The sequence below is a fragment of the Varroa destructor genome, unplaced genomic scaffold (assembly GCF_002443255.2).
Source record: "Varroa destructor unplaced genomic scaffold, Vdes_3.0 BEIS01000004.1, whole genome shotgun sequence".
NCBI classification, from domain to species: Eukaryota; Metazoa; Arthropoda; class Arachnida; order Mesostigmata; family Varroidae; genus Varroa; species Varroa destructor.
In genome coordinates this window covers 38,558,590-38,582,106 of record NW_019211457.1, presented here as the reverse complement: position 1 = coordinate 38,582,106, position 23,517 = coordinate 38,558,590, and the positions used below count along the sequence as shown (strand labels likewise).

The 23,517-nt window shown below is 43.0% G+C and overlaps 1 protein-coding gene and 1 long non-coding RNA gene across 6 annotated transcripts in view; one reads left to right on the top strand and one right to left on the bottom strand.

The window, feature by feature from the left end:
• Positions 1–8,992, bottom strand: part of LOC111250455 (uncharacterized) — a 36,347-nt gene extending 27,355 nt beyond the window's left edge. Inside the window, exons 1-3 of one of the 3 annotated variants that reach the window (XR_002673381.2) lie at positions 8,347–8,992; positions 6,289–6,434; positions 162–3,523 (exon numbers count right to left, since the gene is read on the bottom strand). This is a non-coding gene — a long non-coding RNA (uncharacterized LOC111250455). Of the gene's footprint in view, positions 1–161; positions 3,524–6,288; positions 6,435–8,346 lie in introns of those variants that run through there. The other 2 variants (XR_015325659.1, XR_015325658.1) reach the window with 2 other exon arrangements.
• Positions 8,993–9,218: 226 nt separating this feature from the next.
• Positions 9,219–23,517, top strand: part of CaMKI (Calcium/calmodulin-dependent protein kinase I) — a 48,688-nt gene continuing 34,389 nt past the window's right edge. Inside the window, exons 1-2 of one of the 3 annotated variants that reach the window (XM_086986018.1) lie at positions 9,240–10,656; positions 11,198–11,762. In XM_086986018.1, the coding sequence (XP_086842144.1) occupies positions 11,551–11,762 (212 nt within the window). In that variant the 5' untranslated portion in view covers positions 9,240–10,656; positions 11,198–11,550. Of the gene's footprint in view, positions 11,763–23,517 lie in introns of all 3 variants that reach the window. The other 2 variants (XM_086986020.1, XM_086986019.1) reach the window with 2 other exon arrangements.

Here is a 23,517-nt window from a genome sequence, read left to right as displayed (position 1 = left end):
TGCTTTAGATCTTTGATGACAGCATCCCGAATCACTTGCGCGTTTTGCGAAAAGAGACCGTGTTTTTTAGGCTATTCTAAGCGAATCTGGCCCACTTTCTCCTCCTTCTCTCCCTCTCCTTCTGGAACAACTTTTGGACTAGATGCGCCAAAACAATGAACTTTTTTCTTTTACTCTTTTTTCTTTTATTCTGTCCCAACTGTGGCAGTTTCTGAACAGCCATATATACTTTCCATCGACGTTTCCATATTGGCATTTCCTACGACTTCTCAGGATACATCGATAATCGGATATGCTTGCCTACCAATTGCCACTTGTAGCCAACGATAACCCCGTAATTACTTAGATTTAAATCGGGAGAGTCAGTGGATTAAAGAAAATATAAAGTATTCCTTTACTCAATCCAGGAAGTAACTAAGGTATGGCAATGCGCCCTGGCATCAAATGGCCAGACTGCGTGATTTCCATCACCACGTCAACGGTCCATAAGCCTTCTGAAGAATTTAAGTAACTTGCGTTTATTTCTTAATTTTCGGCAGTTATTTCATAAAAAGAGATGTTCCCGATGTCCATTGCAAGTACCATCAACATCTTACGACCAAACCTACTCAAGATTGCCACTTGAGATCGATTTACCTCCAGAACGACGCCGTACTCACGCCGGGCTCTCTCGATGGCTGGCGGTAAAGATGAAACGAAGCCTCATCTATGGCGACCGTGCATGGTCAACAAAAGATCAAGACTGTGCACCTCTAAAAGTGACTCAAATTCTAAAAATGATTAGCATCGAAGGACTTCTTCCCATATGAGCAATGCGTTGAGCCTTTCCCGTAACAAGGTCGCTACTGAAGTTTCTTGACAAATTTTTGTTAGTTTCAAGTTTTTGCTTGCAACTGTGCCAAATCCGTTTTAGGTGCATAGAAGTTATCTGGAGCGGTCAGCTGGCCGAAATATATTATACGAATATGCTGCTGAGCCATAGTATACGAATCGACCAATGAAGTCATAAAATTCGCCATATCTCTACATTTCGTGTTTCAGGCACAGTGTCGCCGTTAGGTATTCCATAAGACGGCGGGCTCCCAGCACGGAACGAAGCGTGTCTATGTCCAGATCCCACTTACTCCCAGACTATAACGTGCCCCAACAATTAGCAGGCAACACGCTACCGGTTAACCTGCTACCGGAACCAATTCACCATAGTTAGGTACATCGTACATAGCTTAGATCACTAGAAACAATGTGAGATTCCCCGTGCCATGCCTGCAACCTTCGTGGGCATTATATATAAGCTGTCGCTCTGTCGGAAACGAATTCTGTATTAGAAATCCAGTCTTCTCTAGTCTGAATGTTTTGTTCGGCAATTACCATTCTACTTTAGCCAACATTAAAACTCTATTGTTGGTAATTCTAAAAGGTTCTTGGTTGAGAGAGTTGGTAACGGAAATTTTAAAGCATCATAAATATAATTGAGTAATTCTGTATTAGAAAAACATTCTGCAGCCATAAAAAATTGTGATCATCTTACAGCGTAAAATGTCTTGTGTAAATCTGAGCATTGTCAAGACCGAAGTTCTGTGAGTAGACGAAAATTTCGTATCGTATTGTCTAGTTTTATATGGTACGGCATTATTTAATCAAGCACAACAATGGCCCATGGGCGACACAAGCTAACCTATCGACGACTTAAGCGCCCAGTAAATTTCTCGAGTTGACCATAAAAAGCAATGCAAAATTCAATTTTAGGTACCGATATATAGCACTGAGGGGCAGTTTCGCTACTTAACACGGAGGTCGCCACGTAGCGTAGGTAACACTACGTTCTCTCTGAAAAGAGCTTCCACCAAAAGCAGGGATTTAGCTATATGCTATCTGCGCTCCGTTCATGTGTACTGCACCCAATGACTTACTGGCCTCATAATAAAACGCACACCTGGATTATGTTACAATAAGGCAAACAAACAAACAATAATTTGTAACGTTTTTTTCGGCGTGTATCCCGATGGCAATAGAACATCTATATCTGCGTCAGGCCTGAATACGTTGAAAAACGATCATTTTCAAGCGTGTGACCGACGGCACATTACTGGTGAGGTAGAGTAAGGGCGTCCCGTTGCAAAGGGTAATGTAACAGCTGTGTCTCGAGCGATTGATCGTAAGAAAAAATTGAAACATCGTAAGAAAAGAGCTTTCTTTCAGCAATCGCACAACATAAACCTGTCACCATGGGTGGCTGCAAGAGCGGTGGACAGCCGATAATGCAGTTTGAACTGCTAAAAAGTAATACAATTGTGTCTGTAGCTCCATTCAATGGTTTAGATAGAACGTTTTCAACACCGTCAAACGCAGTTGAGAGACGTGTGAGCTCTTACTAGAAACGGCTTATTTATAATGATAATCAATATCATCGGTACGCTGTCCGTTAGCAAAAAAGGCATCACGCTTTCGCCTTGTTTCTGTGCTTGAGATACTTCGCATCAGGCAGGCTGGCCTAAAGGCCAGTGGAGGATTGGACCTGGTAGTCATCTAGCTGCTTCGATGTGAGCCTTGCCGTCATTAGATCGTAGGCGATAATACGTGAAAGATACAAAGTGGCATTGGGGAAAGGCAGGATTAGCTCGTGATTCTACACTTGCAATTGACCCATTTAGATGGGTCGTCACTTCGAGCTTGTCAGCGAGACTACAGGCACTGTCAATCGCTCTCGATCAAATATGCTCGTTCGGATGATTAGTATCGCGAACAAGGTACTGCCACGCAATTCCAAATACGTAAAGTGGACTCGTTCAGACATACCGCTTGCCTATCTGCCATGCCGAGTTTTCTTTGCCAGCAGATGCCGGTCGGTCTGCGGCGAGGCGGTATCGCCAGCAAGCAATAATAAACTTTTTTAACGCAGTTTATTATATCAGCGATGGCAGTAAGCGGCTTACGTCAAGGGAAGCGATTTTATAGAAGAAAACACCAAGATTGAAGGCGGCGAGTACCATTTTTTGGTTGGTATGATTCCGCGAGATTATGGACGACGCTGGTTGTTTAACGTTGTAAGCGTTGTAAGTTAAAAGCTAGATTTTTTTTTATCGGACAACTGGTCGCAGACGTAACGGGTATAAAGTGAATCGTGCAGTTAAATGTATGCTTTTTAGAGTTGGCCGTAATCTTTATCCATTCGATTGTAGCCGCCTTCTATAGAATTATAGCGAAATCAGAATGTACATGCTATTACGACACGTTAGGACATCTTCAGATGTTGTAATGTTTGCATTTTGAGCTAGTCTTTCAGGCGCCTGTAGTCTAACGGTAGTGGGTCCGTCCAATACCGTAGATGAGGTATGGGGGGTTCTATTTAGTTTCAATACTGTAGCGTGCGTTCCTTCCGTTTTCTGGCTTACGCTTATTGGCTTAGCTACGATGAGATGATCGATTCTACGAACGCGCTATTGAGCTATACTTAGATTTTCTGTGCCGAGAATCCTTTCATTGCTACGGTCGTGGTAAATACAAAAGCTGAAAAATTCACCCACTGAAAAATCAAAAAATCTACATGTTATCCACTAAAGAAAAACGCTCTCTTCACGAATTACCAATGATAAGGGACGGTTATTTCAGGGAAAGGATCATGCGATACACAATACTTCTACATGCGCTTAATGCACAAAAGGATTGAAAAAACACTCATGTAGTAATATTAGATACTAGATATTATTTCGTCTGCCTAATATCTCCGAATCGTCACTCGCAAATGCAGATTTCAAGCCTGGGCGTTCCTCTTCGGCCTGCAGCGATTCCTCAGAAATGTTACATAGGCCTTTGGAGACCTTCGTGTTTTTAGCTCACTGTAGTATATATACGAATAGAGATCTACTATTGTCAACAAGTTGTTGTTTTTCTAAATATAAATTACTATGTTCATTCCGAATAGACGTAATTAGAGGATTACGAAGCAACTACGTTTTGGGACGTCCGTCGAACTCTCCGACTATAGTTCTCTATAGGTTAGTATTCGTTTTAATAGTCAACAAACTGTTAATTGTATAAAAATCTCATCTTAATGAAAATCTAAATCCACCTAATAGGAACTTTCGCTCACTTGTTTATGCTTCGGGCTGCGGCCCAGACTTCCTCCTATCGTATATATATACATATATATATATTAATCTCACATATGTTACAGTGAGCTCCTTAAAAGCCCTTCTAAGTTCTGAGAATCAATGACTGTAACCATACAATTTAACTTTAGCATGTTAACTGCGTTGCAAGTAGCGACCTTCTATACATTGAAAACATACGTATGTATTATATGTCTTGTCGTGAACTAGTTAGAATATATTTAAAGCACGTTTGTGCATGCTCCGATCGGTATACCCAATGGTACGTGTCGCTTCTACACCGGGTATATAAGCCATTGGGCGTTACTTCACATTGGGTCTTACTGAACTTATCCGGGTTTTCTCTCAACAGACCTGTGAAGTAGCACGGCAACAATATGCCAACACTGAAATTTGGACTAGCTATAGTCGCATGCTCAGAGCCAGTATGGCAACTCGAAAAAACGCGCATTAGCATCTAGGCCACACCGCCCCCTTGTGTCAGGCCAAATACAGGTGTCCTGCTCAAGACAACTGTAGTTCAAGAAGCTAGAAGTGACTGTTTCAGAGAATAATTCCCTTGAATAATCGCATAGAATTAACGCGCGATAGTTGTCAACTAAATAAGTTCGAACTATCGAAAGTTCATCGGGCTTGAAATGGATCTGTTTAGAGGATCGCTACGGACAAAATAACGGCAATAAGTTAACAAAAGATCTGTCATAGGTCTGTATTTGCCCTGTTTACTTGGTGTGGGAAAGCGTTTTGTATAGCAGAATGATTACGTGCGTTCTATTAACGAGAACGGCATCACGTCTTTTTCAAGTAGTACACCTGCTGGTATCTGTACATACGACTAGTCAGAGTGCTCGGATATTAGAATCTCACGATAGCCGATTAGGCGTATTGATCCGTGTTACTGGATTAAGTCAATGAGTGAGGTCATTTAGAGAATGGCAAACTTCATTCATCTAGGTCTCGCAGAACGACGCCAACGATTTTGCGTCCCCAACTGACTAGTTAGTCACATTGTCGGCTATGGACGCAACATGTCAATGATGTTGTCTTGCTACTTCAATTGTGTTTGTGAGGCTACTTTAACATGATTAGAATTACGAGAATATCCAATTGCTAAAATTATTTCCCTCTGGTTCCCCCCTACGGACGGTATGGACTAAGTTTTACAGTAAAACTTACCGAATTTACGGCCCTTTCCGCAAAGTGGATACAGTAATATGTTCGGCGAAACTTATCATCGTATGGAAACCACGCTTTCAGTCTAATGACCATCTGCAGGCTTCGGACTATTACTTACACCCCTTTTTGCAGCTAGATTTGTGTTGGTCTTCCTTCGTAAGTTACTTGAGAAGTTCATTAACAGTCGTATGGATAAGCTACTGATATCGGTTCCATTATTTTCAAAAAACAGCAACCTTTTTGCTATGTAGTTATGCTAACCGGCAGTAGCTGCCATAGAGGAACGATATTGCAACGTAGGGCATTTTACCAGGATATCATTGCAGTGTACGAGTTTTTAAAGGGAAAACTTCTAAATACAGCCAATCTGTCTATTTTACAAACTTGCGGGGAATTTTTCGGATCCTACTATTCAGGTCATATTTACGGCGTATTATTTAGTCGATGGGCATCACTGGCAGACAGGTCCTTATAGCACTCAACGTCGCTAGTTCAAAAAAAACGTGACAAGCAGTACGTGATATGGCAAGTTGTGGTAATTTACGGTGGAGTATCAGAAAAGTTAATCTTGTAAAAAATGGCTTCAGAGTCAAAAAATCAGTCGATAAAATCCATAAAGTTGTCGCTTCCTTTATATAGACTCCCATTAATCGGAGTAATGTAATGGATTTAAGCCCATTTCATAGTAGAACAACATTGGGTTGGTAGAAGTATAATTATTGCGTATTCAGCTCGTTATGCTGCTGAGTTTCGAAGACGACCACTAAAAAAAGTCCTTCGTTCTCTTCGGATTACCTTCGTTCAATGCTTGGACAATACACGGATTTCTAGGCGAATGAAGACGTCTCCGCAGGTGGTTCATTCATAGGCTAATTTTCGAACTTCTGCCTGTTTTAAAGGACCATCAACTCCTGTTTTTACGTGTTTACACTCCAGCCGCATAGGATGCATCTGAACAAAAATGTTTAATAGTAATGCGAATAGAACTTGAATGTTTACTTACTCATATTGGAGACATGTGAAGTAGTCTCGGTTCGAATCCGGGCGTAAGCACGGTTGACCTCCTAGTAGGAATCCGAACAATGGAAAAGACGTTGAATATATAGTAGTGGTCCTTCCTCCTGCTCAGGCTCTCAAGATTGAAACTCCCTGTTCAAACATATTGTCGAAAGAATGTTACACGGCTATTTGATATGGAGTGGAGTTAACAAAGGGTCTGCTGTTCTTTTAGATGTGATCCATAATAATGTGCGCTATGTTTCGAGTCAAAAATGGAGCCTAAGAATACTTTTCGTTTACGAGGTTTGAGACATAATTGCCAAAACCTAGTTAACCTTAATGTTGCCATTCAACAAGTTCAATTTGTACATTGGTCCTTTCTTGCGTAGAATCTGCTTATTTAAAAAAAAATCGCATCCCTGATTAAATAGTACTCTTTTTTTTTTTTTTGTTTTTTTTATATGTCGTCATTCCGTACGGAAAAAAGAGAGAGAGTCTGCAAAACATCGTCATACGCTGGCTACTGCCGTATATCAAATAACTGTTGCTTATCGAAACCGTACGCACTAAAGCGCTCGAAGCAGTTTCGCTTGACGTCAACAGCTTGCTTACCTCTCTCTCTCTCTCTCTCTCTCTCTCTCTCTCAGCGTCAAATACAATCCCTATCGTCTTAGCCTTATGGAAATAGTAGCTAGTTTAATACGAGGATACGTATTTTTTTCTATTTCATATTTTGAACAACTATTATTGAATTGGGTTAAAATAAAAGCAATACAAAAAACGTAAGCCAGTTTATCGATGGCATTTTCTCAATGTAGTGTTCTCGTAAGGCCATTCGGGGAATCACGAAGGTAAGCCGTAATTCTCAATCGTTGCTAAAACAGGACATTGTCACAAGCTGATTTATGCCCACTGTTCATCTAGCCAACTTGTGGAACGCAATTCGAAGACATCGGATCAAATCTGAAGGCACCGTCAATGGCAATCGTTTCTAAAAGGTGTTATTTATTGCTGTAAAAGACAAAAAATAACGAGCACTTCATAAAGTACCAGCAAATGAATCTACTGCTGACGAAAATAATAGTCGTGTACAAATGGCCAAACTTACAAGTTACCCGTTTACGTTTGAAATTTTGGGATATTCTTATTAATAAAATTTTATTAACTCGGAAACGTTATTTTTTTCATCGCTGTTATATATAGACACAGCACGTAAGAAATAAAAAGGTCAACTAATTTTTGATAATAGATGTTTAACCAGGATTGATATAAATATGCATTTTGTGTTTCGAAAGCATCTATAGTTATCTATTTTGTACATCGGATGTAAAAGATTCAGAGGTCTATTTCATAGAATGTGAGCAGTACACAAAAAATACTGAAGCCTTTAGTTCCCTTAATTTAATCGTACAAACACGCCACCCACTACGCCATTAACAGAACTGGACTACTTCGAGGCAATTGTTACAACTTCATCTGGACTAACTTGCCAGGCTTCTTCAAGATGATACTGAAGGCAGCGAGTTTCATAATGTCTACTACAATTATCTGCAGCACTCGCACCTGTGCTGTCTGCCCCAATTCATTGCTAAACCCTTAATGGAACTTATTTTATAGTTATATATATTTTATAGGAAGTTTACTATAGATTCTGCAGGGAACCGGGAATCTAGGAGATATGCACGACGGCTTCTAAGGCAGCAATAACGGGACCATCCGAACCAAAGGCCTTGCCACCACTACATTTATAACTAAATAGTTTGCCGCAGTTAGCCTAAACAGTTATGTGTTAATAATATTATATCTGTCACAATTTACAATAGCAGATTTTTAGGATATGCACTTTTTATAAATGTTTGTAACGATATGACCGAAGTCCGAAGTTCGACCGAAGTCCGAACGATTCCGTCACATCAAACTAGTCCTAATTTATATTTGACAAAGCTCATGACAACAACAACAACAACAAATGGATTTTATCAAAATAACAGAAACTTATCACACATTAACCACCGTTGACACACACTCATGAATTATGTTGAATAAGAAAGCATGTTAGTACCGCTTCCTTTATCGCATATAGCAGTATGCTTTGGATGTTCGATGGGAAGGCAGGTGTACGATCTAGCGTGCGTCGCAATAGTATTCGTTGTAGTGCTTAAATCGCTGTTTCCTTCCCAGACCTTCCCGTGCCGAGGGGCATTCTGCCCAAGTCCACCCTGGTGAACCGTTCTCCACGAACCTGCACTCCATTCTCCTCTCCCGCAGTCACTGCTATCTGTGCTATCGCCAGAACTCTCTCCTTCGTTCGAACGCACCCCCACCTGGCCGCTTGTCGTGAGGGCCAGACGCAACAGTTGTCCCCTGGAAGGGAGTACATGTGGATCTTTGAGAGAGCGATTGACAACAGTCGAGGCCGAAAACCGTTCGAACGAGTAAGGCGCTGGGCAAGATGCGCAAGATGGCAGGCAGGAGGACAGGCCAAATGGAAGGGCGACCACACAGGACCTCGCCTCACCGCGGCAATCAGACGCTGGCTGTGGAAGTTATGGTCGTGGTAGTGACGAGGACGTGATGGCGAATGGCCGCCGACTTCACTTCAGTCCAGCTTCCTACGCTTTCCTTTATCTTCTGCGTGTCCCTGCTGACTGACCAGCCGGCGGCGATGGTGTCGGCAGTCGGTCCGTTGGCTCTAACGCGTCGCCCTCGCGTCCCGCTCAAGTTGGCTTGAGTCGGACGTCGTCTGGGGGCGCCACCATCAATACGCAGTTGGCGGAGGGAGAGGAAACGGAGCCCACTACTCGTCGCTGATGCGAGGGCAATGACAAGCGGCGTCAGCAGTATCCACCACTAAAGAGCGGCTTATGAGGCAGCGTTGGCTGGCGATGAGGTGGCGGCAGCAGTCACCGGAGCAGCAGCGGCACCACAACGAGCGACCAGAGCGCAGCTGTGAGCGCACCACTGGTAGTGGTGGTACTGGTGGACCCTGCTGATGTGACAGCAGCCGCAGCCTTAGCAGTTGGAGCGACACAGCAGTGCTCCTAAAAGGAGATAGTATCGTGCACAAGTTCAGCGTTGGCGGTGGTCGTGGTCGTCAAGGAAACGCTTGCTTAGGTCCATGGTATCTGTGTCCATTTGATCAGGAAGGAATACAAGGATAAACGGGACCGTCTGTGGAATTAGCCGCGGCACGGCGAGTAGAGGCGCAAGCAGAGAAAGCGGCTGTCAAAGACTTGTCGTTTGGCAACCTTCCACACTAGGTCAAGTCTTGCCTGGCTGGGCAGGGAGCATCCGACGACGGTTGTGCTCCACCGGCTTAAAATCGGCTGATTCAATCGGCATTTGTTGAATGTGGCGGTACCTATCTCAGTGTGGTTTTGTCTATCTATCTGTGGTAGACAGTAGCAGCATCCCATAACCTTGCTTTTCTTCTAGCTTAATGAAACCAGCAAAACATAACGAAAGGCCATAGGAAGGGCAACAGCGGCGATTCCACCAACAAAGGGTTAAAAAAAATTCGTTTTCACGTCTTCTAGTGTTTATCCCCCCACGCTCGAACAACGGCAGCACCATCGTTATGATCGTCAGAAGCAGTGACAGCGGCTACCTAAGAGCCAAACACAAGTTTTAGAAAGGAGAATGCCCTCGCTAAATTCGACTCGTGGTTCCCTATATGAGCACTCAGTGGAGTGAACATTAGTTGTCGAGCGGTTCTCTCAGACGGTGCCGGCCATCACTCGCTGGCTTTCTGTTCCTGGCCGCTGTTGACGGTGGCGGCAACCGCCGTAGTATCTTAGTCTGGAGAGTGTTGTGGACCGAGAAAGGGAGCAGCTGTGTGTCTGCCTGTTTATCAAGGACGACGAAAAAAGGACGAAAACAGTAAGGGATTCGACAGTGTCGTGTCCTAGAGGTCCTGCTCTATTTGCGATGGTACGTTTTCCAAAACACTGGAATTAGCACTGGTTGCCAAAAGACAGTCTACAACAATACAATTCGCGTTAGTACTATGCAGCTCTGAAACATCAGCGTTTTTTTTTCCTCTGCTATCATTGGCCGGTTGTCATTGTCTCCATTATTTTGGCTAACCAGACGCGGCTGAACTCTGTGTGAGAAGTCGAAGTGAATCGGTTCCTCGAGCCTACGACTTCTCCTGTAATCGCCATGTACCACTGCTGCTGTAACTGCGAAGAAGTATGAGCGCCATATTCGAATAAACGACAGCGAAAAAGACAGAGGAAAAAGATCAATAGAAGGAGAGAGCGTATATGAAGAAGCCGGGGAGTCCCATCATCCGGATGTGTTGTCTAAAGTGTTGATGAGAGCGAAGGGAGTCTAGGAAACCGCGCGGCACAGTGATGATGGCCCACGCATAGTGAGTGATAGTGATAACAGAATTACCGTAGTGTTTGCAGCGTCCTTGGAATTGTTGGCACTACCTCAAAAAGATGCTATCGTAAATGTCCTTGTGCTTGTCTTGTGTGATGGGTCATGAGTGAATCATTCTAACATAGTGTGACTGATGTCTATTCGTAGCGTACATTACCTAGTGCTCTTCTTGTGTAAACATCAGGCATCATTATCATTGTAGGCACTACATCGAGATAACCGCTTAACAAATTAACCCAGTAGAGTGTCTCGTGTGAACGCTCACATTCGAGCTGTTATAAAATAAACACAAAAGTCGCTTTTACTGCTACCACAACAACAACAACAACCGTAGCAGTAACGACAACAGCGAACTCCGTCAAAATCAATGGACCATACCAAGTGTATTAGTTTGTTTATTCATGCACTGTATACATGACTGATACATATTGGTCGCCAAAGTCACAGCCATACGACCTTTGACAAAGTAACGGACGACTTCAATCGGCCTCGTTGTAACCCTTTTGTTACGTCCTCTGTTGCTGCAGACCTTCACCGCCTTCTGAGCTGCCGTTATCGCTGTTGCTGCAGCTGTTGCTGCAGCTGCTGCTTCGACGACCAGCGCTACGGCGAAGAAGCACTTTCAGCTGGTCGCTACGTGACGATTCGCGGGCAGTTCAAGTATCGCGGCAGTGGGGCTTACGGCTAGGGCAAAGGCTTTACTGCCAAAGGCACAGCCACGGTACCTATCCAGCGGTGCAAAATATATTGAGCTGACAACAGCTGCTACCAAAGTAGGCGCGACAGCCGGGGTCAGCAGCCAAGGTGGCGGCAGGCGGCCCCTTGTTTCGTTGTCTGTTGTTTGTCCGTGGAGGCATCCAGCTCCAGTAGCCTCTACAATATGCCTCTGTTCGGCAAGAAGGACTCGACGCGCGGCAGCAAGAAGTCCGTGTCGTCAAACGCAAGCCCCGACGGCCATTCAAACAATGATACGGCGGCTAACAACGACTGCAACAAGGAGAACAAATCGGCTACCCCTGCCGTATCCTGTTCGGAACATTTTTCCAAGGATAACATTTCGGACAAGTATGAATTTAAAGATCTGCTTGGAACGTGAGTAATATTGAATATGAGATTACATTTAATTTTTTATAGATAAGACATCGTGCAACATAGAAGAACTCACGTAGAGCAAAGAAGATACCAGACAGGTGATGGATGAATGGCGAAAACGTTTCGATTAAAACGAATCTTCGATCTGTTTAGTTTGAATGAGTCGTTGCTCTCACTCATCCGCATGAATCGTGTGCTTAACATATCTGTGACATTGTTGTTGAAATCGTACGCGGAGAAAGTTCGCATCGTGTGCCGTAGGTGCCGATTCCTCTCGCAAAGATCTCAGGCGCTCCCCAATACACCTACCATGATAGCGTCAATCCAATCTATCTCTATAATATATATATCTCCTCTAAATATCTGCCATCTGCGATTTGTAACACTGTTAACTGATGTCCTTATTAGTACTTCTAGGATATGCTACGTTACGTATCGCCTTCGTTAAGGCATGGAAGCAATTGAAATCACACGAAGATTAGAGGACCTGAAGTCATCGGGCGATTCCCTGTTCCTGATTGAATCGCACAAACGAAATCCTGCGTTGTCATCGAGTAGCCAAATTCTGTATACTGACGGTTACTGCGTTGCGAATTTATGAGGCTCTTCAGAAATTCGAAATATCCGGTAGTATTAAACATTTGATTTTGGTAACAGCCAGTGAGTGCTCTGACGTCTATTGCAACGTATAATCACCGATTTACGTCCGGATCTACCCGCCCCCATTGCTATTGAGGTTACTTCACCACGCTGTTCCACACCTGATCTCTGGTCTCTCATGGACGGCACAAACTAAGCCATGTCTCGTCTGTGGCGACAGTGTGCGCCAGATATTTTTTGTCGGTCGAAACTACACAAATTATTTACAGAATACATATGAAGTTTGCCTTTAAATTGATGAGGAATTCATTATCTGCATTTCCTCTATTTGTGGACAACTTTCAAATAGGTACTTCAATGATTTTTATATTGAACCGACAGGAATCCCCATTGTCGATGCTCTGCCTTGTGTAAAAGATCCCTTGACTAAATTAACTCGTCCTTTTGTTCAAGGCCCTAAGATGTAGGCGTCAATCTCGCAATTGCGGTTCTTGAAAGTATTTCGCCGGTAACAAAAACTGTTGTCTGGTCGAAGGTTTATTTGTTCATTGTTCTCGATAACCTTCGATGGACTCCAGTACCGCTTTTTAACTTTAAGAAAGAGGAAGCTTAATCACTGATCAGCCCCTAAACAATATCTTTACCCAAAATGATTATTCGTTAATGATATTCTTTTTTTTTTTTATTATAGATCGTTATTTTACCAGGAATTTTGTATACATTTACATATTTAACAAATTTCGTCTGCTAATACCGTGTACTTAATGAATTATTCGAAATTCTGGTACCAGTTAATAAATCTCTACAACCGATGCGACATAAAAAGAGAGAGACACTACGATGAACTTTTTAGACGAAACGATTTTATATACTTTATTGGAGCTGAGGTTAGCATGACTTGCCCGCTAATAACTCCTCATTGAAGGATTTGGCACGCACTCATTATAACGATCTCAATAGAGTTGCGCGTTGTCACTTTTTGTCACCACCTTCCCGTACCAGGGTTGAGCGCGTGCTACTTTTTAGGCTCCGTGTCGGAAATTGAATCCTAATTCTTTTTTACCGGTTACAACTATTCCCGATAGTTGTAACCGGTAAAATGCTCGATAAAGTCCACCAGAATTCCGAAAGTATGATATGCACGATGCATGTACATGCATCCATGAGGTTTGTATGAGATAAGTGAATGCAGATAGAAAGTAGCCTTACAGCTCTGTACTCGTTGGATGCACAGATCAAAAGTGCAAACATTCAGCTCCTCGCCTAAATGATGATCATCTTTTTAAATACAACATTAGAAAAATTCAATTGGGAAAGCGTTACTGCTACAATTCCTGTCGATGCTACGAGAATCGTTCCGGTGGGATAGACTACTTAGGCCTGCGTCTGTAGAGACGCACGTCCGCACGGATCTTGTACTGGATCGTTAAATCCACCTGCTTGAAAGTTTTACCTATGTTCGTGCTTAGGAAGAACAGTAGAGGTAGTGATAGATATTGGGCTTGCAGGTGTAGAAGGTGGGTTGATCAATACTCTTCTGAGGTTGCGAATTCCTTTTCAAGATCATCGTTGGATGCTAAGCGGCTGTACGTAGTTAACAGCCGATACCACTGAAAAATTGCTGCTCCGTCATGAGCGATGCGCTCGCGTTCTTAATTAGTTTTCAATGTACGCACGCTAGTTTCCTTTAACTGAATAGCGGCTCCAATGCAATCACTCGCGAGCATTTACGGAACTATGATGGCTACAGCAACCGCTAGTTAGCTTAAGTTGGCAACAAAATAACGTCCCACAGAATTTATGGCAACGAATAATGACGGCGAGCTACGAGGCAAAACAAACAGTGGTAGGTGCCATTTGTACCGCTCTCCCCGAAACGAACTACACCCATTCAAACCAGAAACACTTTCTCTGCGACGACTAGTTGAGCCTAACTCGTTTTCCTTTCATTTCTTTTTCCGTCTGCCTTTCACCGGCAGCTCTGCACTGTTGTTTACCAAGACCCATGTATACAGAATTCCATCGATGCGCTAGAAGCTGGGCATTCGTCCTATCGCGCAAACAATTGGACCGCGAGCAGTCTCAGCTGAGCGAACAGGCGCCTTGCCATGTGAACGTATGGTTTAGGTGGTTCAACAATAATTTGCTTGGTTTGTCCTGTTTCCATTGTATCCTCTGTTTGTCATTGACAAGTGGTTCTTTTTACTCGTTGACCTTGTGGATTATTTCAAAACTCGTCGGATGTAATAATGGGCTTCGCCAAATATCAGCACTTCAGCAGTCACGGCTGGCGACCACAGTGCAATCTGGGTTTTAAGATCAAATGGTCGAATTGTACACTTTCGCAGATCATGTGAGCGTTGATGAAATCGCCGCTCCATAAAACATCGCTTCCGTCCGGCAGCATAAACCAGCACCTCGCGTGGTCACCCCAACGTATCCCTTCATTCAGCTCGGCAGCCAGCTGTTCAGTCAGCTGGCTGCCGAGATGTCTTCTGCTCGAAACTGGTATCTTTATTCTTATACAGACTGGCAGTGCTGCCAATGATCCGTATAATTCATTACGTCAATCAGCTGAGCTGAGCTTTTCGAAGTGTAGTGTGGCCGCGTAAGCCGCAAGCTGAGTAAGCATTGCGTTAAGGCTTCTCGCACAGACAAGGGGTATGAGAAGATGAGGCGGACGATCATCGGTGTTAGGCTATAAATTTGATAGAAGGCTCGGTCCTGTTCATCTGGAAGCTAAACCGTCTGCAAACAGCCCGATTCCATCCGCTCAGTTCATTTCAGTCAGATTTAATGTCTATCTCTATGTTATTGTTAATATCAAGTGATTTTTGAAGCCCAGAAGCTATTTTCTTACTAGAGCCCGTCTTGTACCAGATACTTACTGTTCGAGTCCAATCTAATATCCTGTATGGCAATCGTTTGCTTAACCAGATGCGCTTACGCTTCATCACTAATATTTGGACCAATATGATATAATAGCGATTCTAGCGAATGCACGAAATGCCGTAATTGGTTCGTGGTGGGATATATAAACCTTTCGTTATGTCTATAGTTAATTTTACATTACATTTTCGTCCTAATCATCCCAGGAACGGGCAGGTAGCTCTATCTATCCTAGGCTGCGTAACTTTATAAACGGATATGTTAAAAGTATTTTAACCGCTTATGAGCAACTTTCATCGTAGCGAGGCAGCGTTCGTCCGAGTCACGGGACTACGTAACACTTGTCGTTCCGCAATTCGATCGCATCTACTCCTTCTATCTATTTAGCGGTGGTTGAAAGATCAGCTCGAACGCTGCACATTGAAGCGAAGCCTTCATATCGATCTGCGTCAGCAGGTCAGGAAGACCTCGCTAGCGAAGTGCTGGTGCATGTCTCCTTGGACAAGCGAATGTTCTAGTAGGCCGTTGTTCACATGAGTTCACACTCACATGGCCCGTAAGGACTAATAGGCCTTAGACAGAAAAGAAAAGCCACATTGAACGTCTTTGAATGAAAACACAGAAGCGTAACGTATTTTTTTTTTTATCTAACTGCTAACATATCAACGAAACCTTAGAGGCCAATTGTAATTTTTGGTTTTCCCGCTTATGCTTTTTTCCTTTTGCGATCTTCTATTATCATTCGACGATCTACTATTATTATTATTATTATAATGTAGAAATAATTTCTCAACGATGCTAAGATACGGTCACAGTCATTCATGTTGTTATCATTACTCTAATCCTTAGCTGCTTATGGTTTTACGTAAAGGCGTACGTTGTATAAAATTATACATATTTTACATACGTTCAGTAATAATAACAATTAATGAACTTACCTAGCAGATTCTGAAAGCAGCTAGTTTATCCAACGTAGATTGGTTTACGCTTTACCTGATTTGCCAGCATCTGTAGAGTCGTTTTGAAGTATCATTGAAGTGACGATACATAGAGGTTCGATAAAAAAAAATCCCTTTCATCAAAACAATCCTATTGAAATAATATATCTAGCCTGGAGGCAGAATCACAAACTTGTTCAAAGGAACAACCTACGAAAGTAAACCATCACTCCTAAAACTATGTAAATGACAGTGAATTCTAAAGGATCTGGTAGCTCCTGAGGATACAGAAGTACAAAAGAGCAACTCTTATATTCCCTTCGTCCTCTAGGTTCCAACAGCACGTAAACAGCCTTTCGAGCTTTTTCTGAAACAGGTCCTGGTGTCGCCAGGCCGTAAAGAAAAACTACACTCGTAAGCATTTATCAATCAGTTAGTTTGTTCGAGAACGAAAACGGTGCATTACTAAAATGAATGTTGGGGGGTGGTCGAGCTATACAGTCATTCTTTTCGGCAAGCGACTTTATGACATTCATATACTCACGAAGTCTCGGAGGAGAGAAAAGAATGGGGATGTTTTGTTGGTTACAAGCTTCTGCTCAAACACAGGACTTGGGGGCATCGTTAACATGAAAGCCTACAAAAACATAAAAAAACATATATAAAAATAACGCGATTAGAAAAGGGCAAAAAGCGACAGACAGAGACGAGAGGCTGAAACACGCGATTGAACATTCTTCGATAAGCGAGCGATTTCTATACTTATATGCAATTCATGTTAATGAATGAACACATGGGTCCTATGAATTAAATTCTTGTCTACGTTGACATAATAAAGTTTTGGTGGTTACTGTTTGCAAGACTATAATACGCCCTGTTATATCAAGAAAATTAAAAAATTAAGGAATTGCAGTGTTTGTTTGAGGCCTGCTTTAATTGATAACCAATATTACCGTAAGAGCATCACTGATTATAACAGTCGCATCATATCATTGTAGCACATGGCATCGTTTCTGCCATAAATCACGAAACCGGACTGCAAACTTCGCTAGTTTCGTGCGCGACCTTAACACCGTCGGCCTGCCCTGCGGCCGACCCGACCAGTCAAATATAGTATATCTAGAACGATTACGAGTTCCCATACTTTTATATTGCTTTGTCCTCTTAAATCTTAGCCCAGATAAGTAACGAACAGGTGCCATGATGATTTTGCAACGGTTTGCAGCTGTAGAAGGAGTGCTGGCTGCTAGGTAGATTAGATGAAGATTGTGAAAACCTGCTGGCCATCGTGAGTTTACTGTTGCTGCATTTGAGTGCACTGAAGTGTTGCCAGTTGGCAGCCGAACGAAACAAGCGCTGGCTGTATACAATTACTTGTTTTCAGTAACTTCATAATGCTGTACCTTGATGTATCATATCAATTGCACCTTAAAATCTAACTTATTTGTTTGTCAACAAGTTATCCGGCGACATTTGGATTTTTTCTTTTTGATTTATACGTGTTCACTTATAGGGGTGAAATGTACCGTTCTGATAGTTAGTTCAATTGATTCAAACGCGATATTGTATAGATAGCATTTGTCTGTTTATATCAAGCGTATCATATAGATGTTCTTACTCGAAGATGAAAAGTACTCTTTAATTGTTGGATGATACGTAAAGGCGGAACCTTTTGGCGCCAGGCAATTTTTTTATTATATTTATATTTTCTATTTGATCTATGAAAACTTCGCGGCCTACTAATGTTATTGGCCCGCTGAAATTTCATAATTTTACAGGTTTAATCGGTAGGTGGTGATAGCAATCTCAGTATGTTTCTCTACTATATGACTGAATGGTTTAGGTTCACAGCTGAACGTAGGTATATTGCATTTGGCGCTGAAACGGGCCAGCCGTCTGACACAGTACCTCATGCCAGTACCAGACTTAAAACTCGTATTAGTAATAGAACTTCGTAAATTTACGTTTAATCATTTGATTCTGTGAGAGAGTAAAGTATCTAGTGCTTGCTGGTGGTGGTTTTTGCTTAGCCAGGCGTATTTGTTATACCACTAGCAAAACGAAGATGAGAAGACCTGGACAAGGGATGTTTCACTCAATTCGATTAGTTCCCCCCAATAATTATTACTTATAACTATTATTACGCTGTTTTTCTTTTCTAATCAGAAGCGGCGTCGACACGAAAACCTTTACCCCTGCCCCTCAAACAGAAGGATGTCTCTTTGTCGTATATAGCGTCTTTCTGTCTGGCGGAGCCCGTCACGGCGATTTTCGACTATTGGGTAGCGGCGGGCCTTAAAACGCGAGAATCGACAGAAATAGGTAGCTTGGCCGCTTCGGCCTGTTACCTTTGATGATACTCGAATGAAACAGAGTGCTTTCCTTAGTCAGCTGGGACGATTGCTACAACCACTGTTCCTTTGGAGCTCTTGATGTTGCGCAGCCGGAACTGTGGCTGCCATCCGCATAAGCGAAAAGCCTTCTATCACGTTCCATTTCTTCATCTCGAAGCCGAGCTCCTACGTTTCCTTAGCGCATCATGTCCTTTTCGGTGCACAGAGGGTGAGTCGTGACGAAATCGTCAGCTGGAAGCTAAGGATTGACGAGGACTACAATAACAAAACACAAGTTAAGCCCGCAGTGAAACTCAGACTGATTAAATAGAGTACCAACTGCGACGATGGCAGAAAAAATGCAATTTAAGTCGCGACATACTTTACGACATATTAATAAATGATTCAATACACCCTGAACGCCTGACCACATATAGAACAACCGTTCAAGATGTCAAGGTCCACTTAAGCACTTGCCAGTTCATTACCGTTACTCGTAAAAAATTTACTGTAGTTAGTACCAGATGTGACGTTGATCGCCTATTTTAATTAATCCACAACTTGCCCGAAAAAAAATTATCTATATACTTTGTTGGAAGTAATAGTTACGCCATAATACGAAACAATTGAATTTATTAGTAAATTATACTCTGATGATGCTAATTTGTAAACAAAAAATTTTTTCCCCATGTTCTGTACTGAAACTCCGATTCACTATTGTTTTATATGGTATTTATGGTATATTTAATTAATTATTATTTAATTAATTATATTATTAATATTATGATATTTATATGGTACTGGGATGATCTATAGAACGTAGGGGTGATGAAACTGCTACTTTACTACTGAAAAGCAGTATACTTTTATCCCTCAGATCATAGGTCAAACCAAATTGGTGATGCAACGTAAATATAACACTAAAAAAAGTGTTGATATCATTTAACTAGCAGCGTCGACGGCACCGACTCTGACGTTTGCCGTTGAAGTAATTTTTGAGGTCCCCCGTACCATTGACTCGTCGTTCTCTGCTATTCGATTTTCGGCAAATCTAACAGGAATTCTTGTTGGGACGCTTTCTGCTGGTGATGTCGCTTTTGCTTTATAGAACGTGCTTCTGAACAAGTGATTAACAACCTTTAGATTTTGTCTTTCTCTCAGCCATCTGAACAGTGACGATGACGGTAGTTTGTCATAAGACAAAATAAGCTTATTAGTTAATTACTTGATATCGTCACGAGAGCCGTCACTTGTGCCACATTGCCTCGTAGACTTATCCTCTACCACACACAGTGGCCTGGACAAGCTTACACGTCAATGCCTATCTGCCTCTCTGTTTGTATGCCACGTAAGATGTTTGCGTAGTCTGATCACGCCATACACCGGGTCACAATCGCCACCACACAGCTATATCTTGATTGAAAGCGACATTGGCTGGCGTCATTGCCAAGATCCAACTGGGGCCGTTGTCTGCAACGCCAACTAGCGATCGAGTCGTCGTCGCTGGGTGCGATCCAATCCGTCGGTGGTTACTAGCCAATACATGGGAAACCACAACGTTTAGCCGGTAATCGATCATCCTGCGTATCTGGTAGACGTATTTTGTTTTATCGTACTAAACATTGGGTGACTGAAGGGCGATGTACAAGGACCGCCAGTGATCACCGAGGAACGATTTCGTGTCGAATCAAATATTGAAACCAACGAAGCGATTTAGCTAAACGGACGGGTACCGAAAAGGCTATCACCGTTAACGTCGAAAGTGCAATCGAGAAGCTGGGAGCTTCTATGGAACAGAAAAACAAGTCTAGAGGCGGAATGCTGAAAGCGGTGCGATCATAAGTTTGATTGCCATTGTCGTCATTTTCTTCTGACAACAAAAAACTGTCCTGTCTCTTCTGTCCTGACATGGTCAGGCCTGATCTGTAAAGAGGTACGTTAGATACAAACACAACCAAAAGTACTCCAATGACATTAGAAGTCTCGATGGTCGCCAACCTGTTTAGCCGTTCAATACAGCAGGTCGTTGTAGGAATAGTGTCATAACAGTGCTAGCTCTTCAATTACTTCTCTATTGTGTATTACCTACTTCGTTTTTTCTGTTGGCTGGCAAACTTCAGAATGGCGCTCTCGCGCTGCTTTCCGGCCCGCAGACTTGTGTAGCCTGCCTGTTTCGCTGCCTGCGTGTTGAAACTTGATTTCAATTGTACGGTTCTGCCTTCGTGATATTAGGACCCGTTGTAATAGTGAAAGAAAAAAAATGCTGGCGGAAAGAGTAAATATTACTAGATAGACAGGTCGGTTGGTTAATTCCTCATCCGCTTCCTTTGCCAGCTGGCTGTTATTGAGCTTCTCTGAATTTAGTAACGAGCGGCTCCGCTATCACCCTATTCTGCCGTCGCCCGCTTTGCCGCTTGGCTTCCGGCACTCGCCGCTATCCGGCGAAAACTGGGCTCCTGGGGATGGTGTATTACGTCGCCAAGCTTTTGCTTGCCGCCAGGGCGTTCTATTGTGCAATTTGCCTTTAAGGCACTGGTGATGACGACAATGGCTTCGAACCCAACGAAGCAGGTGAGCAAACAATCTAGATGACGCTTGTCTGCCTTTGCGCTCGTGAAAGGACCCGACTTATAATGGCTCGTTCGGCTACTATTGCTGCTGCCATTGCCGGCGCTTTACACTTTTTCTTATGCAAAACGTATCCTCAGGATTTAAGCGCGAGCAGGTAGGCACGGAAAGCGCGAATAATCCTGTGAGGCTTATAGGACGTCGACATAGGCTCCGCAGGCTTACTGCGGAAACGTTCTCTTTCCGTTCTCACAATGGCTACGGCTGTTGGTTGGTTGCTGCCTCGCGGCTGCGTTGGTTTGCCCTCCCTCCTTGTAAAATAAATCCCGAAAGAAATCTGAAGTCAGCAGCGATGCTGTCGCTAGGAACGGAGACAGGCTGTTGATTCGACCCTATGGAAGGTCTGAGAAGACAGTATGGAATAGTACGGAACCACAAAAAAACTTGACGATATGTGCATATGGCTCACTGTACGTGACTTCGTATTTGTATTGTCTCCTCCTATCTTGCCGTCCCCCTCTCTCTACTGCTGTTGCTGCTGTTTTGATCAACCGACGACTCACGACTAGAACTGCATTGTTAAGGTACCACTATGATGATGGTACAGGCTCGAATTCGGGTATATACCGCTATGCTAGACAGAATACCCTATCAGAGCCGCAATGATGCAACATGGGTCTTCCACTTTTCATGTACTATATGCATTTGTGGTGTCTTCTGAATATTTTTTGTCGTTATGGAAGCGCACAACGGTTATCTAACAACAACAACAACTGGGGACTTGCAGCAGTAACAACAACAGGGTTATTAGCAGTCAGCGAAATAGAAGACCTCAGATAGGCGTTTCAGTGGTCTCAATAGGGCAAAAAATATTTTGAAATAATCAGACACGAAAAGCCGGTAAACGGTATGAAGCGGCTTGAAATGAATATTATCCTAATATCACCGCAAAAAAATACCCTAATATCATTCCAAAAACTACCCTAATATCACCTGGTAATTACCTTAATGTTATCGTAATATCATTCTAATATCATCACCCTGGTAGTTACCCTGATATTATCCTAATATCACCTAATAAGTATCCTAAGATTACCCTGATATTTTCCAATGGTTACTCCAATATCATCCCAATAGTTACCCTCATATGACTAGGTAATTATTCTAGTATTACCTTAGTACTAACCAATGATTACCCCTAATATTACTTCAAATATTACCCTAATGTTATTCTAATATCATCCCGAAAATTACCCTGATATCACCCCAATGGTTACTTTAATATCATCCCAATAGTTACTCTCATATCACTAGGTAATTAGCCAATGAATACCCCTAATATTACCCTGATATCACTTGGTAGTTACCGTAGTGTAAATGTAAACAATTTGTCGCGTTGAGCTGGGATAGTCTGAATCCTAACGATGAAAAATGACAGATGACAATTAACATAGCTTTATGCGCACCTGATCTTGAATCGTTGTTGCCATTATTGGTCCTCCGCGACTGACCCCTAAGAAGGCGAAGTCCTCTGCGCATAGCCTGATACACTTCGACACTACGTCTACGTTGAAGCCAGCAGCGCAGCAAGCAGTTCGCTCTCAAATACGTACTACCTTTGCTCATACTACATGTTATCGGTATGTCTGGTTAGCCTAATCGGCGTGGGTGTCGGTTAGTCGAGGTGCACGCTTCCAGAATTCAGAAAACACTACATAATAACACCCCGGGGCATGGCGTCGCGCAATATCGAGCATGCGCGTTGTCTTGGTCGCGCACCAGGAGATAATTACTCGGAACAGCAGATAGGTCCTGGAACTATACGGCAAATTGGGCTGCCGCAATGCGAGCGAAGGCCTCGAAAGCGGGTGAAGATAAATAGGACAATACGGCAGTGCGTATATTATTGACATACCGCCAGCCGATTTGCCCGTTTGCTCGTGCAGGCTAGCTTCCTGTCGACCACTCTGTATTCGCCACTGCCACTGTTACTACTCGTACCGCTTCCACTCCTGCTTCATGGTGTGAGTTGAGTGTCTGCCGAACAGAAGGCTTTTAGGACAAAATGGAAGTAGACAAGGGCACACAGACACGCTCTCATACCGACAAACAGCTATATATAAATCACACAGAATATGTGTGGCTTACGTCTGTCTGATTTTCTGCGTCATTCTGTTCAAAGTGCCGGCAGTGGGTGGTGCAGGCCGCCGAAGCAGCCGTAGCAGTGGCAGTTCAACGTTGCTTCCGTCAACAACACCGGTAGCGCTATTGTTCCACCTCTTTCGATGCACTTAGAAAACATTAAGAGCATTGCAGGGCTAATATTGAGAAGGACAACACAAATAGGGCGGAGAGATTGCCGCAGCTATATTAAAACTTTGAATCTCCCGTGTGACTTTTTCAATGATTTCCTTCTTTAAATCTTGA